Raw genomic sequence first — 19238 nt, forward strand, 5'->3', positions numbered from 1 at the left:
TGTTGTGTTTTTTTGCCGCCATGCATAACGCCTTTTTGTATGACCAAACAACTCAATCTTGGTTTCATCAGTCCACAGGACCTTCTTCCAAAAAGAAATTGGCTTCTCCAAATGTGCTTTTGCATACCTCAGCCGACTCGGTTTGTGGCGTGCTTGCAGAAACGGCTTCTTTCGCATCACTCTCCCATACAGCTTCTCCTTGTGCAAAGTGCGTTGTATAGTTGACCGATGCACAGTGACACCATCTGCAGCAAGTTGATGCTGCAGCTCTCTGGAGGTGGTCTGAGGATTGTCCTTGACTGATCTCACCATTCTTCTTCTCTGCCTTTCTGATGTTTTTCTTGGCCGGCCACTTCTGGCCTTAACAAGAACTGTCCCTGTGTTCTTCCATTTCCTTACTATGTTCCTCACAGTGGAAACTGACAGGTTAAATCTCTGAGACAGCTTTTTGTATCCTTCCCCTGAACAACTATGTTGAATAATCTTTGTTTTCAGATCATTTGACAGTTGTTTTGAGGAGCCCATGATGCCACTCTTCAGAGGAGATTCAAACAGGAGAACAACTTGCAAGTGGCCACTTTAAGTAGCTTTTCTCATGATTGCATACACCTGGCTCTGAAGTTCAAAGCTCAATGAGGTTACAAAACCAAAAAAAGTGCTTTAGTAAGTCAGTAAAAAGTAGGTAGGAGTATTTAAAACAAGAAAATGATAAGGGTGCCCATACTTATGCACCTGTCAAATTTTGTTTGAATGCAGATTGCACATTTTCTGTTAGTACAATAAACCTCATTTCAAGGCAGAAACATTACTGTGTCCAACAGTTATTACATATATCAAACTGAAATAGCTGTTGCAAAAACACCAATTTTTATAAAACATTAAGCTTAAGATTAATAGGGGTGCCCAAACTTTTTCATATAACTGTATTTGTACCTTTATATTCTTGTAGACAGGGCCAAGTCTATAGAAAATGGGGCATTGTCGTCCACCCTTCTTACACTTCTCATTTTAAATAGTTTTCTTCAAAATCTAGTGCAGTAAATGGATTAATTGTAAAGTACTTGTTGTCTAAGGTTTTCCATGGAGACTGCAGTTTGCCATGTTCTAAATACAAATTATTGCTTATGAGCTCATCAGTACGTGGTTCACCTCAGCGAACAAGCCAGGGGGATCAGTAGTAGAGGTTGCCTGTCATACAAACGTGTTTCTCTTGGGCAAAGGTCAGCAAATACAATGCTATGCTGCTTACATTTAACTTATGTCTGCCCACAGTGGAAATGTGTATGAGATTTTTTTGGACATCGACTATAGATACTAGTATTGTGTGGATGCTAGAACCAGAATTATATCACTGAACTTTATTGCAGAATATATTGGCTATGAAAAAACTTTCTAAGACATATATAGTATATATCATAACCATAATCACATTTTAATACAAATAAAAAAAGCGCACTATTTTTTTCTCAAAATGTACATGACATCAACATAGTCCATATCGCTGCACAAAGTATAAGACTCAATCATCAACAAATGATAATAGTACCCCTTGTCCTCATGTGATATCAGCAACTGCAGGCAGGGAGAAGACTGAGGTAGACAGCATTAAAGGGAATCTGTCAGTAGGACCTATCCTCATAAGCCATCTATACTGACATGTAGGTCAAAGAAAGAAAACTGACTTAATAATATCTTGATATCTGTGATCCAATGTCTTCCTTAGAAATCCACGTTTTTCTTAACATGTAAATGGGCTGTTAAGATCTATGGGCCAGGCAATCTGCCTATTCAAAGTGAAAGGGGACATTTGCAGTGTGAGACATGTAATGAATGACAGTCTGCTCTTCTGATCTACATGTCCCACATTGATAACACACACAGGCTTTGGAGGCAGATCCTCATGCAGATCTGTGTCCTGTCCATAGATCTTAACAGCTCATTTACATATTAAGAAAAATGTGGATTTTTAAGGCATTGGATCACAGATATCAAGGTATCATTTTATTCAATTTTCTATGGCCTACATGTCCATATAGATGGTTTAGGAGGGTTGATTGAATGATCCTGCTGACAGATTCCCTTTAAACATATATGAGGCAGTCAGAAAATTTGCTATCACAGTGACCAGTGCAAGCTTTTTGAATGATCTGGCACATCATTGGCACACAGACTCTGTTTTTTTTAACACTACCTCTTTGATGGTATATTTTATACTAGTATCTTGCGCCTAAAAAATTTTGCATGCTGGAATTTTGTGCAACAGTTATAGCAACTCTGACCCATTATGTTTAATATGAGCTTAGTCACAATTCTATATTCTCACAATTGCAGTAATACAAAAAGCTTAGGAAATGCATCTATACAGTAAAATTGGCTTGATTGCAGTACTTGTAACCAATTAATGATATAGATGGGACATTTAGTGTATTCTGCAACAAAGAAGGTAGTTGTTTGGCAACCAGGGGCACAAACGTGGGAGGTGCATGGGGGCAACCAAGTAACGCTTTGCTTCATAAGAAGACAGCAATACTATAAATAGTACATAATCAAAAAGCAATTGTGTCCATTTCTGTACTCTAATATTTTGCTTGCTCCGATGAGTCAACTTGAAGTGTTAATAATGTAGCGTATTACCCAGATGTTCAATCTCCTTATATCTTATAGATACACCAAAATGAAGACAGCCACCAACATTTACATCTTCAATTTGGCGTTGGCAGATGCCCTAGCTACTAGTACCTTACCTTTCCAGAGTGCCAAGTACCTTATGGAGACGTGGCCATTTGGAGAAATCCTCTGCAAGATAGTTCTGTCAATAGACTACTACAACATGTTTACCAGTATTTTTACCTTAACTATGATGAGTGTTGATCGCTACATTGCCGTCTGCCACCCTGTACGTGCTCTGGACTTTCGCACCCCATCTAAGGCAAAAGCTATAAATGTATGCATCTGGATTTTATCATCTGTTATCGGGGTGCCCATTATGGTTATGGCAGTTACCAGGACAAATAAAGGTAAGTGGGTGCGAGGAATTATGTCCTATATATATTACCTAGAAGCTAAGAAATAAGTGTTACACAAAGATGTAGGCACTATAGGAATTAGAGTGACTCAGAAGATTGTGAATCACTGGCCTTTTCTAAGTAAATGGTTATGCGGTTCAAGAAACAGCTACCGTTCAAGTGTTATTTTGCAGCCATTTATTATGCATAAGCATGGCATGACCTTTTCACAGTACAGATAAAGATGCACTAAGCTAAAAGAACACTGAATATTAAACTAGTTGTTAATATCATTCACACATATTTGGAAATGAGGAATAGTGTTAGACTCGGGTGCCTAGGGTATTACGATTTATCTGATTCAGGGCCCCAACCTTAAACTATATTTTTCATTGGACTAGGGATGTTTTTCGGCAAGAGCTAAATTAGACATATACAGTACAATGTCATACCAAAGCATAGGCTAATGCAGGATTGAATTATACAATTACACCACTATAACCAATAATACCAACATACAGTGACCATATAATGGATAGATACCAGTATATCAGATAGTACTGATCAGTCAGAGGCAGAATATATAGCAAATAGAAGTCCTGTCTGTCCTGCTGACATGTCCGTTTCAGTAAATCCATGTTCACCCCAAAAAGTATGATTCTATGTGCCCATGATGCAGAAATGCTCCGGATTTTTCCTGAGTATTTCTGCATCTCCCTGGCAGAAAAAACGCATACGGATTGTACATGCGGATTGTACATGCGGATTGTACATGCGGATTGTACATGTGGATTGTACATGCGGATTGTACATGCATTTTTCCTGCCAGGGACAAGCGGAAGTGAAGCTTTCTTCACATGCATTTCCGCATGCGGGTTGACAAGCGCTTTCCAAGCGATTTTAGCATCATTTGGAAAGAGCTTGACAACTTGGTCACACTATATAAATCCATGCAAACGGCATGGATTTATATAGTGTGACCGAAAGAATGGTAAAAAATAAAAAAATAAATCTATATTTACCTTCTGATGGCCCCCGGTGTCCTTGTCTTGGTTGCCAGCAGCTCACGGTAGATTAAAGTACCTGCCGACGTCAGCGGTCGCATAACCCGTCACATGACTAAATGACGTCACCGCAGGTTATTTTAGTCTACAGCGAGCTGCCGGCAAGCCTAGACAAGGACAATGGGGGACATCAGAAGTTAAGTATAATATTTATTTTTTATTTTATTCTTTTTTTTTTACGGGTACTGTGGTACCCGGGTCCAGAGGAGAGTCTCATCTTCTCCAAACCCAGGTACCATCTGCACATTGAAACGCATGGAATGCGCATGTACAGATGCAGTGATGCGGATTCCATGCGTTCCAATGCAAGTCAATGGCAGCGAAAACGCCGCACTTCCGCAAAATAATTGGTAGTGCTGCGGATTTTTCAGCAATGCTAATCCTCAGCCAAAATTTCCGCAGCATGTGCACAGCATATGCAGATTATCATTGGGGAACATGGCAGACCTTCTACCAAGTATTTTTTAAGCATTTCTGCAGCGGAATTGCCGCTGCAGAAACACTTAGAAAACGCATAGTGGGTACAAAGCCTGAAACATGTTTTCTTCGAACTCAACATTGTGCTGTTCCTCTATTATTTCAAGTATAAATATATGAATAAATGTTATCATCTCTCTTGTTAAGGGGCTGCGTCTCTATACAGTCAGACAATGTACATTCATCATAGAGAAAAATGGAAAGTTTGTGGTCTATATCCACGCTGCCAGCTGATGAAGAAATGTCAAATGCTGGGGATAATATAAAGTAGGCATTAGACCTACCGGTAATAGGGTTTCCTGGAGTCCCTCATGACAGCACCATCAGGAGGTCGTCCTTCATATCCTTGATAGGTACAGGAAACACACAAGAGGTTAAAAGGCCCCTCCCTCCACCCTCACTCCAGTGATTTTCCAAGTACCACACCAGGATGGATGCAACTCTATTTTATTTGCCTTTCAACAATCTATGTTAATTTCACATAGCCGTTTAGGAATATTTAGGGAGGGAATATAATGGGTGCTGTCATGATGGACTCCTGGAAACCCTATTACCAGTATGTCTAATGCCTATTTTCCAGGACGTCCCTCCTGACAGCACCATCAGGAGAATACCAGAGTATACATTTAGGTGGGGTCCACTGCCTGGAGGACCTTCCTTCCGAAGGCCATCTTTTGGCCTGATAGAATGTCCAATTTATAATGTTTACAGAAGGTGTTCAGATTTGTCCAGGTTGCCGCTCTGCAGATCTGGTCCACAGACGCCCCTGCTCTTTCTGCCCATGATAAGGACATAACTCTGGTAGAATGGGCTCTAATATTTTCTGGAGGGGACTTCCCCTCGGCTAAATAGGCTAGACTAATTACTGATCTGACCCATCTTGCTAATGTAGATTTTGTTGCTTTTTTCCCCCTATTTTTTCCCCCAAACTGTATAAATAGATTGGAATCTATACGCCAGTCCTTCGTGACCTCTAGGTATTGTAGAACTACTCTCCTGACATCAAGTGAGTGGAAAGTTAGTTCCTGATCATTCTTATAGTCCTGACAAAAAGAGGGTAGAACTACCTCCTGATTCATATGGAAAGGGGTAACTACTTTTGGCAAAAAAGCTGGGTCTACCTTAGGATAATACAATCGTCTAGGCATTTCAAGTATGGGTCTCTGATTGAGAATGCTTGAATTTCCCCTATCCTCCTCGCTGTGGTTATTGCGACTAGGAACACTGTCTTAAGTGAGAGGAATTTTATGTTTGATTCTATGAGAGGCTCGAAGGGTTTGTTGCATAGGCTCTTTAGGACCATATTCAAGTCCCATGGTGGGATATGGGTTTTAATTGTTGGTCTTAACCTTGTTGTAGCCTTAACAAATCTTTCTACCAATGGATGGTGAGCTAGTGGGTAATCCATGAAAGCACTCAATGCAGCGATTTGTACTTTTAATGTGCTGGGCCATAGACCTTTTTAAAACCCTGTCTGCAAGAATTCTAATATTTTGGGGAAGTCTGGAACGGAACTCTCAGATGCTGTTTGGTACTGTAAACAGAATCTCTTCCAGATTTTTGTATAGCTAGCCGATGTTACCGGTTTCCTACTATTTTGCATGGTTAAGATTACTGCGTCTGATAGGCCTCTAGATCTCAGGATCTGCCTTTCAGGGTCCATGCCGAAAGCTGGAGAAATTTCACATCGGGATGGAATATCGGGCGCTGAAACAGCAAGTCCTGCCTCTCCGGAAGGATTATTGGATCCTCCAGGGCCATTTTCTTCAGTAAGGGGAACCAACTTCTCTTGGGCCAGAAAGGTAGGATTATTATCACCCTGGCTCGGTCTTCCTGAATCTTCTTTAGCACCCACGGTATCAAGGGTATAGGAGGGAATGCATATGCTAGATCCATGTTCCATTTCTGAGATAACGCATCTATCCCTTCTGGTCTGTCTTCCGGATTGAGGGAGAAGAATTTTCCTGCCCCCGAGTAGCGAAAAGATCCCATTGTGGAATGCCCCATCGATGTGTTACCTGATGAAACACCTCCCAGTTCAATTCCCATTCTGACTGTAGAACAGTTTATCGACTGAGGAAGTCTGCTACTGTATTTTGAGAGCCCATTAGATGTACTGCAGATATTGAAAGGACCGAACTTTCTGCCCACTGGAAGATTTTGCCCGCCAAGGATTGTAGAAGGTGGTGACGAGGACCTCCCTGATGTTTGAGGAAGGCTACTGATGTCATGTTGTCTGTTAATACTCTGACATGTTGACCTTTTAGATGTTTTTGACCCTTTTTCAACGCCTCCCAAACGGCCTGAAGCTCTCTTAGATTTGATGATCTGGGACGATCCTGCGTTCGCCAGGTACCTTGTAAATATTGATCGTTTACGTGAGCCCCCCAGCCTCTGCTGCTCGCATCGGTAGTGAGAGTCATGAATGGGGTCAAACTCCACATGACTCCTTCCTGTAGGTTGGCTTTGGAGGTATACCAAGTCAATGATCTCTTGGTTACCTTTGATAAGGAAACCTTTTTGTCCAGATCGACCATTTTCCGATTCCAGGTTGATAGAATTTGTTGTTGCAACTTTCTTGAATGGAATTGGCTCCACCTGACTCCCGGTATGGAAGCTGTCATGAGACCCAGGATTTTCATACATTCCCGAATGTTAACTTCTGTGTTCCTCATGAATTTCTTGATCCTGACGCTGAGCTCTGTCTGTTTCTTTTCCAGCAGAAAGGACATTTGTTGTTCTGAGTCTAGAAGGATTCCCAAAAAAATCTTTCTTCTTTCTGGTACAAGATGCGATTTTTCCCAGTTTATAATCCATCCTAAATTTTTCAGGGTCAGGATGGTTGATGTTAGGTTAGTCTTTAGCTGCTGTGGAGAGTCTGCCAATACCAGGAAGTCGTCTAGATACTGAATAATTAATATTCCTTGTTCCCTGAGGAACGCCATAACTTCGGCCATCAGTTTGGTAAAGATACGTGGAGCTGAAGATAGGCCAAACGGAAGACAAGTAAACTGGTAATGTAGAATGGTGTCTCCTTCTTTTAGAGCAAACCGTAGGAATTTTTGACTGTGGCGGTGAATTGGGACATGATAATAAGCCTCTTTGAGATCTATTGTACACATCACCAGGTTGTGTCCGATTAAGGGAATTGTCGACCTGATTGATTCCATTTTGAATTTTTTGTAAACGACTGATTTGTTTAGAGATTTCAGATTTATTATTGTGCGATAATCACCCCCGGGTTTCTTTATTGAAAAAAGACCAGAGTAAAAGCCCAGGAACTGTTCTGCTTTTGGTACTGGTATTACTGCTCCCGATTTTATTAGTTTCCTCAAGTCTGTTAGCCGCCTTTTGGAGACCTGGGCGGAATGGGTTGTTGTCAGGTGAAACCTTCCCTGCGGAATCTGTCCAAATTCTATCTTGTAGCCCTCTGCGATAGACTGGAGAATCCATGGGCTGTTGGTAATCTTCATCCAAGCTCCATAGAAAAGTTGGAGTCTTCCTCCCACTTTCCTGGCGTCATCTTCTACGTGTGTTAGCACTTGTAGAGGGAAGGGGATTCCTCGAGATACCTCCCTTCTGGTAGCTCCATCTACCTGACTTCCCTTTCCCGGAATATTCTGGCTTTTGCTGGTAACGAGGTTTTCGAAAGGAGGACACCTTCTTAGGTTTCTCCTCCGCAAAACCCTTTTTTTCATCTGAGGCCTTCTCCAGTATTTCATCCAGTACTGGACCAAACACCCGGAGGCCTGAAAAGGGAATGGCACATAATTTACTTTTAGAATGACTGTCATCTGACCCAGGTTTTTAGCCATATTGCTCTTCTGTATACAGTAGAAAGGGCCCCATTCCGAGCAGCAAATCTTATTGATTCTGCCGAGGCATCGGCGACGAACCCTGTTGCCATCTTAAGTAGTGGAATAGAGTCGAGGATCTCCTCTCTGGATGTCTTCCTCCTCAGTTGGTCTTCCAGTTGTTCCAGCCATATACTCATGGATCTTGCAACTGAAGTGGATGCGATATTGACTTTTATTATTGCTGCAGATGTTTCCCAGGTCTTTTTAAGGAGACTGTCTGCTTTCCTATCCATTGCATCCTTTAGAGATGATGAATCCTCAAACGGGATGGATGTTTTTTTCGCTACCCTGGCAATCGGGATATCAATTTTTGGGGTTTCCTCCCATAATTTTATATCTTCTGGTTCGAATGGTAGGCGAGTTCTGAAGCTTCTGGGAATTATTAGCTTCTTCTCTGTGTCCTCCCACTTTTCCAGAATCATTGCCTTAATGTGATTATTCACGGGAATAACCTTATTCCTGCGGGTTCTCAACCCCCCAAACATCTCATCCTGCACTGATGATGGTTGGTAAGTGTCTTCTATCTGCATAGTGTTTCTTACTGCAGTTAACAGTGTATCGGTATCTTCCCAGGAGAAGAGATATTTTTTCTTCTCTTCTGGAGGGTTAATGATAGAATCTTCCCTGTCCTGATCGGGGGCAGAAAAATCCGACAACTCTTCTTCCCTAGAACTGGACTCCAGCTCCTGATGTGGCCTCTTGAGACGGGGCGCACCCTGAGGAACTTGTGGAACGACTAAGTCTGTGACAGTACTCTGCACTTCCTCTCTTACTATGGCTCTTAAGTCTGACATGAAGGAGGAATGTTCTTCTTTGACAATTTTTGCAATACAGGTAGAGCATAACTGTTTTCCATATGTATCCGGTTGTTTCTTGTTACAGATGGCGCATCTCCTTTTCTTATGAGCTGATGTCATTGAGTCTTTTTTAGGTGTCTCCTTGTCCTAAAAAGACAAGGAGCACAAGACTTTTACTATCGTATACCAATGGGAATGAGGTGAGAAGAAAAGAAGTACCCAGTAAACTTACTTGGGCTGGAGGCTCAGTCAGAGTGTCAGAACGACCAGTGGTTTCATCTGCCATTGCTGGGGTGCTGGTTGACTGATGACCTTAGTCCCATCCCCCCTTAAATAGATCTCACCTGTCTTCCATCTGAATCATCAGAAAAAAGGGCGTTTCTCCTTTAATTTTTAGTTTGGCGCCATTTTTTTCAAATTTTCTGGAAGTGCGTTCCACCGTGGAACGCACGCCGGTTCCTAGAGGTTCGCGTATCGCTCCCTCTGTAACCGGAAGTGCCGTCTCCGCCATCTTGCACACGCTGGAGTATGCAGGGCTGCAGCAGCCGGAACCAAGAGCCCCCTTTGCGGGGAAGATGGTTCCACTCCCACCGGAACAAAGGCTGAGGGACCCCTCGATTCAGCGGGGTGTCAGACTCCGAACCCTGGCAGGAGGGAGGGGAGGAGAGCGAGGACCCCGGCCCGATCTTCCTGCGCCCGGCTTCAGGAACTCCTGCTCCCGGTATGTAACCTCTTCTGTGTCCGTCCCTGATAGGGACAGGAAAAACACTGGAGTGAGGGTGGAGGGAGGGGCCTTTTAACCTCATGTGTGTTTCCTGTCCCTATCAAGGATATGAAGGACGACCTCCTGATGGTGCTGTCAGGAGGGACGTCCTGGAAAATAACATTTTTTATTTTTTTTTAATTTTTATATGCGTTTCCAAGTGTAACCCATTTCTTCTTCTGGAAACATGCATACACAGAGTTTACAGAGGTTTATATGGACGAAGGGCGCCAAAGGAGACTCATGATAGTGTGTGATGTGTCAGAGTTCATAGGGTGTGTTTCAAAAGAAAAAAATAATAATAATAATATACACACACACAGTGAGGGAAATTAGTATTAAATACCCACCTATAAAGAACGGAGAGGTCTGTAATTTTTATTGTAGGTACACTTCAACTGTGAGAGACAGAATCTAAAAATAAAAAACAGAAAATCACATTGTATGATTTTTAAATAATTTAATTGCATTTTATTGCATGAAATAAGTATTTGATCACCTACCAACTAGCAAGAATTCTGGCTCACAGATCTGAGCTTAATTGCACCTGGTTGAACTCGTTATCTGTATAAAAGACACCTGTCTACACACTCAATCACACTCTTACCTCTCTACCATGGCCAGGACCTAAGAACTATCTAAGGACATCAGGGACAAAATTGAAGACCTGCACGGGATGGGCAACGGGACAATAGGCAAGCAGCTTGGTGAGAAGGCAACAACAACTGTTGAAGCTCATCAAGAGAATGCCAAGAGTGTGCAAAGCAGTCATCAAAGAAAAAGGTGGCTACTTTGAAGAACCTATAATATAAGACATATTTTCAGTTGTTTCACACTTTTTTTTAAGTATATAATTCCACATGTGTTAATTCATAGATTTGATGCCTTCAGTGTGAATGTACAATTTTCATAGTCATGAAAATACAAAAAAATCTTTAAATGAGAAGGTGTGTCCAAACTTTTGGTCTGTACTGTATATACCAGGATGAGAGATATTAGTACAGAATTGGGGAACATTACCCCTATAGCAGTGTCAGTAGCAGATCCCCACCCATAACAGTGCGTCATGACCAATATTTTTTTTTCTATTTTCCTCCTTTAAAATCCAGGTGCTTCTTATGGTCCAGTGCGTCTTCTAGTCCAAAAAATACAGTAATAAATGTTGTTGTTTCCTAAAGAAGAAATGGGTTACACTTCGAAACGCGTAGAAAAAAAAAAAAATATTTTATATTATCTCTGGCGTCTGGTAACGCGGATTTAGACCATAAACTTTCCATTTTTTTCTATGTTTCTTTGTTGAAATCACCCATGGATCTGCAGCAGCCATACAACCTTGGATCAGGTCAGCATATGTTGATACTATCTTTGATAATTTTTACTGGATAAGACCCTATTTTTGCGCTATTTTTTTGCTCAGCTTTTTTTAATTAATATACATTTATCGCCATCAGCATCAGACTGTGTAAGGACACAAACTATTAACAATGAAAAATGGTAACACCCAATTGTCAATTAGGCCTTGGATGCTCACAGACTTTCTGTAAGGCCGGTTTCACACGTCCATATATTTCCGGTACCGGAGATATCCATGTCCCGTGTGTCCGTGTGTGTCACACGTGTGGCAACCGTGTGCCGCATCAGGATCACACGTACCGGTGCCTGGGAATCAGTGAACAGTTAGCGCTGTTCCCAAGCGCTGGGTGCTGAACGCTGTCCTCATCATGGTTCCTGCCGGCGTTGCGATCAGCACCAGCAGGGACAATGATGAGGGTAGCAGTGTCTGCTCCCGCAGTGTCCCTGTGTAAAAATAGGATTTAAATAATAAAATCCTTATACTCACCTGTCCTAAGTGTCTCCCGCGGTAATCCTCTGACCGCTGACGCCGAGAAGCCGGGGGAAATGAGCCGCTCCAGCGAGTGGGCCCCGGAGCTGAGCTCAGGAGCGGTGTCCTGTCACTCACTGAGCGCAGCTCCAGGCCCTGCTCGCTGGAGCAGCTCATCGGCGTCAGCGGTCAGAGGATTACACCGGGGGACACTTAGGACAGGTGAGTATAAGGATTTTATTAATTTAAATCTTATTTTCTACACACTTCATCTAATAGCTGACCTATATACCATATACACTACATCTGTGTGGCTCTTTTTAGAAGTCTGAGTTGCTGACTCAGCTCCATAACTCCCATAGACTTTAGTAGCTCAAACACTTACAAGGATGCAATAGGATGTCTGGCAGGATTGGGTCTCAATCTGATTTATATGGTGCTAGTTTCAAATGAAGCATAGTACAAGGCTAATTGCTTCAATTGTCCATGTAGTGAGTCTGCACAATTAAAGGGATGAATCTTATGCACTCACACTTCCATCACAAATTGATATGATAGTCTTACTGTGAAATGATGTAGTACTGTAGCTTTGGTATCAGACACTTTGGCAATGGAGTGGACCAGACTCCTACTCATCTGTGCATTGAATATTATCCAAAATTGATTTCTCCATTATGTGTTCCAATTGAGTTTTTTGTAAATGTTGGACTAGCACAAGATATGTGTTTTTTATTGTGAAGTCACAGAAATTGTGAGTTGTTGCCATTACCTTGCGGTAAATCTGTCAGGCCAGTCATTTGTTATAGTATTTAACATTTTTCAATGTATTCTCACTTAGGTGATGAATCCCATTATAGTTCAACAGTGTTCAAGAGCCTTGGAAATCACTTTGTAACAATTTACAGATTAAAATGATTAGAAGCGGTAAAATGACTATATATATCTCCTCTCCTACTTTCATGGTACAGTTAAAATTTATTAATAACACAAAAGAATATATAGAGGTCAATTATTTTGGAATTGCTGCTACTAAAGTTAGTGTAACCATTATTAAGTGAGCAGTTACTCTTTCACCTGAGTGATACAGATATTTTGCAGTAATCATTCAGACACTGCGTTATGTGTGTTTATGCATGTTCCTTTTATAAAGAACCAATACAGAGTGACCCTTCTGCAATAACAGGATATATTTTGAAGGAAACTGAGAACTTTTTCATAGCATTGCTTTTTTCTACAATCGGTACAATATACCACTAATATTACTGCATTAATATTGTTTTCCTTACTCTTTACAGCTGGCGCAGTTGTTTGTACTCTTCAGTTTCCTCGCCCAGACTGGTACTGGGATACTGTTACTAAAATCTGTGTCTTCATTTTCGCTTTTGTGGTGCCAGTCATGGTGATCACAGTATGCTATGGTTTGATGATTCTCCGACTTCGTAGTGTTCGCCTTCTGTCTGGCTCAAGAGAGAAAGATCGTAACCTTAGACGCATAACCCGTATGGTTTTAGTTGTGGTGGCTGCATTTATCATCTGCTGGACACCCATCCATATATTTGTAATTGTGTGGACAATGGTGGAAATTGACAAAAAGAACCCCTATGTGATAGCCAGCTGGCATTTTTGTATTGCCTTGGGATACACCAATAGTAGTTTGAATCCAGTTCTCTATGCCTTCTTAGATGAAAACTTTAAGAGATGCTTCAGAGAATTCTGCCTTCCCTTCCGATCCCATTCTGAGCAGAGCAGCTTCAGCCGAGCCCGTAACACCACCCGTGATCAAGTGTCTACCTGTGCTCAGTCACATGCACCAGACAAGCCGGTATGACTAGACATGGATGGCCGAAGGAGAGGATCCCGAGGTCGAAGGGGAGAAGATCTAAACTCAGAAGTTACTCAGGTTACTAGTACGACAGAATTTTAGCAGGAAGGATCACTGGTTATTTCTGAAAAAAGTTCTCTTGAGTACTAGGCTGTCATATTACACAGATCCATTGTCCTTGGAACTGAATACGACTACCAATAGTTTTGACAATCAAACCTTCCACAAATGGATCCTAAGTGACTAAGATATGTGTTGCAGCTGGGGGACTAAATCTCTGGGTACTATGGATATCGATACCTATGAATCTTCCAAAAGTTGAAAACTATTTGTTGAACTTACCTGGCTTTCTGAATAAAGAGAAACCTAATTTTTGGGTCTAGTGGTAATGTTTGGTCTAATGACCCTCATTTCGTTTTAGTGTAGTGTATATTTTCCATAGCTACAAAGAGAAAGATTATTTAATATTTCATATTGCTTATGACTTGTACAGTATAAGAAAAGACAATGGATTTCGTCATGTGTTTGTCCATTACAATTAACATAAGCCTGCTACGTTTGCCATATTTCAAGGAGAACACTGGAAGCCAGACAATGAAGAAGTGCATGTTTGACAAATCATAAGATAAAAACAGTACAGTAAGTTCATCAGGTTTGGGGCACATATCCAATGATTTCTCAGAAAAGAAGCAATAATCAACTTTAGAAACAAAGATGGCCATTTGATGAATAAAAAAAAAAACTTTTCAGAAATCTGAAGACTGTCTGCCATACAAGTCTGTATAAAAAAAAAAGTTGGAATATTGAGATATGTCAAATGATAGATCTTTATCGTCCATAGGTTTACAGAGGACACTTTTAAGGTGTTTTGTAAGAAAAGTATAACACTAGGTTTGATTACTAAGGTCTGGTACTTGGTGATCTGTATTGTGTCCCTTAAAGGGATATTCTTTGGATATGTTGGTGCTTGTTTATGTATATAGAGATGCTATAATTTGTGTATATTTCCAGTACATACACACATATATTTGCAATATCTACTGACATTTGATGATGTTATGGTACCTTGACAACAATGACTGCATATACTTTGTATAAAACCTTACAGAGTGCATTTAAATCTATGGAAGTAAAGCAACTTTGCTTTTTCATATCTTACACACGCCAAAATAAACTGTAAATAACTTCTATATAAATCAGGTTCCTAAATGATCAATGTGGTTTAGCTATGTACAACCTTAAGAAAAAGAGACCAAAACTAGCTTGCTATTCTACCATCTGCAGTATATTTGCTTGCTGATCAAAGTAGCAGCAAAGGGCTTTTAAAAAACATGGACACAGTTACATTTATATGAAAGATATATGAAAATAAAGTGACAAAAGGATAGTTTTGAGATAAAGCAGTATATCTGGATTCATATACGTTGCCTGATTGTCAGAATATTTTGCTTTGACTGTACTTCAGTTGGGGATCTAGACACATGTATATGAGCTAGTGCTTCCAGCGCTACTGTAAAAGGTCAAAATACAATAATTAAAAAATGCATTTTAAATGGACTATTCAATGTTGTAGGGGAAGATATAGCCCCTATTAAAACCATACCAGCACTTTACCTGTTACTGGTACAGTTCCTAAAAAAATAACTTTTACATTTTATGCAAATGAAGAGGCTTCCATGCACCCTTGGCGCGGCCAGAGTTTGGTGCACCAATACACCTCTTCATTTGCATATTAGGAGTAGTGTTGAGAGAATTTGTTCGGCATTTCAAATTCGGGTTCGTGTTCAGGGTTCCGGCTTGTTCGCGCCAAAAAAAAAAAATCGTCTCCGCCCATGAACATCCCTGATTTGCCACACTGTTACGCAGATAACATCTGCCGAACAATGAACAAATGCGCTCAACACTAATTAGGAGCAGTCTCCCACTACTAATTGACAGTGCTCATTTCCCAGAGCGAGCGCTGTTAGAATGCTGCCTGTGTGTGCTCATGCGCACCGGCTGTGCCCACCGGCTCATACAGTAGCCGGGTGCATTCTCCTTTCATTCTCCTTTCTTGTGACGCCATTCGCTACACTAATACACCCGGAAGTGCAGTAGTCACGTCAGAAGAGAGTAAACTGTGAGGAGAGCGCACCAGGACACTGCATGCGTGCACAGTAGCACACAAGCCAGCAGCATTCAGACAGTGATAGCCATGGGAAGCGAACAACAGAAGCAGGGCAGGGGAAGACCCCTAATATGCAAATGAGAAGGCATAACGGTGCACCAAACTCATGGCCATGCCAAGGGAGCATGGAAGCCTGCTCATTTGCATACAAATTAAAAGCTATTTTCTTAGGCACTGTACCAGTAACAGGTACAGTGCTAGGATGGTTTTATAGGGGCTGAGTCAACTAAATCACTGTATAGCCCATTTAAAATGCATTTTAGTGGTGACAGACTCCTGTTAAGGAAGCTACAAGTTGATTCTTATAGGCATACATCATATAGACAGTACATGGGCTCACCTAGACACAATTCAAATGGGTAATTATTCCAAAGATCGGTAGACTCCCATAAAAGTAGAAATAAACTTTTATACAACTTTTTTCCTTTGTCAATCCCTAAAACATTGGTATATTATTCTATATTATTAAAAAATATATATAATATTTGATTTCTTTTAAAATTATCTTTATAAAATATGTACATTTGAAAAGACTAAAAAAATTTATTTAACATAAAAACATATTTTATAGAGAAATATCTACTTCTAATGAGACATTTTTTATCCGATGCCTATACAAATAGTTATGGAAGAATACTGACTGACTTACTTATGTAAAAAGAAAAATTATGTAAAGATTTTATTTAAGTTTCTGATAAATGCATGACAAGGACATTTACATGTTGTATGATATCACTATTCATCATAGTAAACATATCCAAACCAATTATCAATAATTGGAAAGATACTGGCATCAGTGAATATAAAACATTTTCTGCATCTTTTTGTTCCATCTTGAAGGGGTTGTCTTACAAATTAAATAAATTTAAAAAATGCTTACAGTGGTTAAATATTGCTGTTGCATACTTGTATTGGCCCCACCCTGGTGTCCCCTCTCAGAATTTCCACAACTAGGTAAAGTGCTGGTGATCAGACATGTTCAGTAGCTCAGTCCTTATACCCGCAGTAGGTACAATGCTACTGCTCATATTAGCCATCATAGCCATAGTAAGTATGTACAATTACAATATCTTGAAATATTTTAATCTAATGTTATTTTTGAATGAGTAAATTAATATACTGTATAATCATTGAACAATCTGTACAACTGGGAGTATTATCACCTTTTACCTGGTGGTTTGGTGAGGGACCCATCCGGAGACTTTCCCCTATTCTGCTTGGCCAAGCTGCTAGTGGTAGAGACATCTGAGGGAGAAATAAACAGGGAGGTGGCTGCTCATTCAAGTCTATGAGAAATAGGGAGGTATGCACAAGGATGTCCAGCTCCCTAGGTATCTGTCACCATCAGCAACCAAACAGTTCTGAGCAGTCTAGCACTCGGATGAGGTAAAACACTTCTAGAAAGCAGACGCACCATCTGTGAGCCTTCCTGCCATTATCACTCTACTCCTCCTCTTTCTTCCCTTCTCCATAGACTTCAATGAGTGGTTGTAAATGGATTTTGCCTGATAACGTGCATGATGAGCTCAGAAGGCAGGAGGAGGATAAAAAGCAGCTCATGAATAGAGAAAGACGCTAATTTCTCTAATAAAGATATGTTACAAAGTTTCGTATGTTTGCTTATAGAAGTACTCTCTTATCAAATACTTCTTAAAATATACATTGTATGTAAAACAACATAAGTAAGACAAAGAATACTTAGTAATATATCTTTATCAGGGAAATAGGCTTATTTTCTCTTTTTTCTCCTCCCCTTCCTACTGAAGTCATTATTCACTTTAAAAGCTGCTAACAAAATCAAAAAGTTGTAGATTCCATTTTTGCACCTTTAAAATTAGTTTTCTGACTAAATGTCATTATTACTCTGCAAATGGAAGTTAAACCTTAATTGTGTGCCATCTATACTGAATAAATATAACACTCTATTTAAGATCACTTGTGTAATATATTGTCTTATATAGAAATCACAATAATATACATATATTTTTATATTCTATATCAATATATTTATAGAAAAGCTATAAAAGAGAACTTCTAACATTTTTGGTGGACACAAGACAGAAAATAATTCCACTACAGATGAGCAAACTTTTATGCTTGATACACACCAATTCATCTGATTTGCCATTTCACAGATTCACCAGTTGAAATAATACAATGACCATTCATTTGCCTTTAATTTTCCTCAATTTGCAAATAGTAAAGCTTAACCCTGCCCCAGTGTATTTTAATGACTGAAACTCAGATTGGACAAAAAATGTGTTCATCTCTTATGGCCACTGTTAAATATGAAAAAAGTTTACAGAAACCAACCTTGATTTTGCATATAACGTATATAATTCTTATTTTCATTCAATGTGATTTCAGGTAGGCTGTTGTACTATGTCATTGTTCTAAAGTCAAACATTCCTTTCAAAGGAAGACATACACTACAGCTTATACTGTACTATTTTTGCTCAAATTCATTCAATCGCTCAAAATATTATTATTGCTATCAATAATAAGAAGGATAAATGTTATAAGGCAGCTTCTGCAGCCTTGCAGTGCTGGGGTCCTGGGTTCAAATCCCACCAAGGACAACATCTACAAGGAGTTTGTATGTTCTCCCTGTGTTTGCATGGGTTTCCTCCGGGTTCTCCGGTTTCTTCCACACAACAAAGACATACTGATAGGGAATGTAGATTGTGAGCCCCAATGGGGACAGTGCCCATAATGTCTGTAAAGTGCCGAGGAATAAATGGCGCTATATAAGTGAGTAAAATAAATAAATAATAGAGCCAGTCTCACACAATGCCATGTTCTTCATATTAAAGCAATCCTACAAACCAAGGAGTCATAAAGTATATTTGCCACTTATATAAAAATACAAAATTAATTAGAGAAAAGTATAATAATAAAGACATACATATATTAAATCGGTAATTTTATTACCATATTAATGGTGGTTAAGACCAATGCTTATGTCCTACCACTATACTATGCAGCTTGACTTCACTTGATGTGATGTACTTGACATTCATATAGATATACTTTTAGTTCAAATTGCTGCCTTCATTTGCCCCTCTGTACTTTATGTCACTAACCACAGTACGGTCAGCTTGAGTTCTCACCTTGATCCGGATTTAATATACACACATGGTCAAAATTGTTGGTACCCCTCGTTTAAAGAAAGAAAAACGCACAATGGTCACAGAAATACCTTGAATCTGACAAAAGTAATAATAAATTAAAAATCTATGAAAATGAACAAATGAAAGTCAGTCATTGCTTTTCAACCCTGCTTCCACAGAATTAAAAAAAAATTAAACTCATGAAACAGGCCTGGACAGAAATGATGGTTCTTCTTAACTTAATATTTTGTTGAACAACCTTTTGAGGCAATCACTGCAATCAAACGATTCCTGTAACTGTCAATGAGACTTCTGCACCTCTCGACAGGTATTTTGGCCCACTCCTCATGAGCA

General features: G+C 40.0%; 1 protein-coding gene across 2 annotated transcripts in view; it reads left to right on the forward strand.

Moving 5' to 3' along the window:
- Positions 1 to 18850, forward strand: part of LOC141220401 (delta-type opioid receptor-like) — a 36650-nt gene extending 17800 nt beyond the window's left edge. For both annotated transcript variants that reach the window (XM_073666331.1, XM_073666334.1), the window contains 2 exons: positions 2665 to 3017; positions 13081 to 18850. In XM_073666331.1, coding sequence (XP_073522432.1) covers positions 2665 to 3017; positions 13081 to 13613 — 886 coding nt within the window. In that variant the 3' untranslated portion in view covers positions 13614 to 18850. The remainder of the gene's footprint in view (positions 1 to 2664; positions 3018 to 13080) is intronic.
- Positions 18851 to 19238: the final 388 nt, after the last annotated feature.

This window comes from Phyllobates terribilis, unplaced genomic scaffold (genome assembly GCF_046119375.1).
Source record: "Phyllobates terribilis strain yellow unplaced genomic scaffold, ASM4611937v1 Scaffold_2__4_contigs__length_985480577, whole genome shotgun sequence".
NCBI classification, from domain to species: Eukaryota; Metazoa; Chordata; class Amphibia; order Anura; family Dendrobatidae; genus Phyllobates; species Phyllobates terribilis.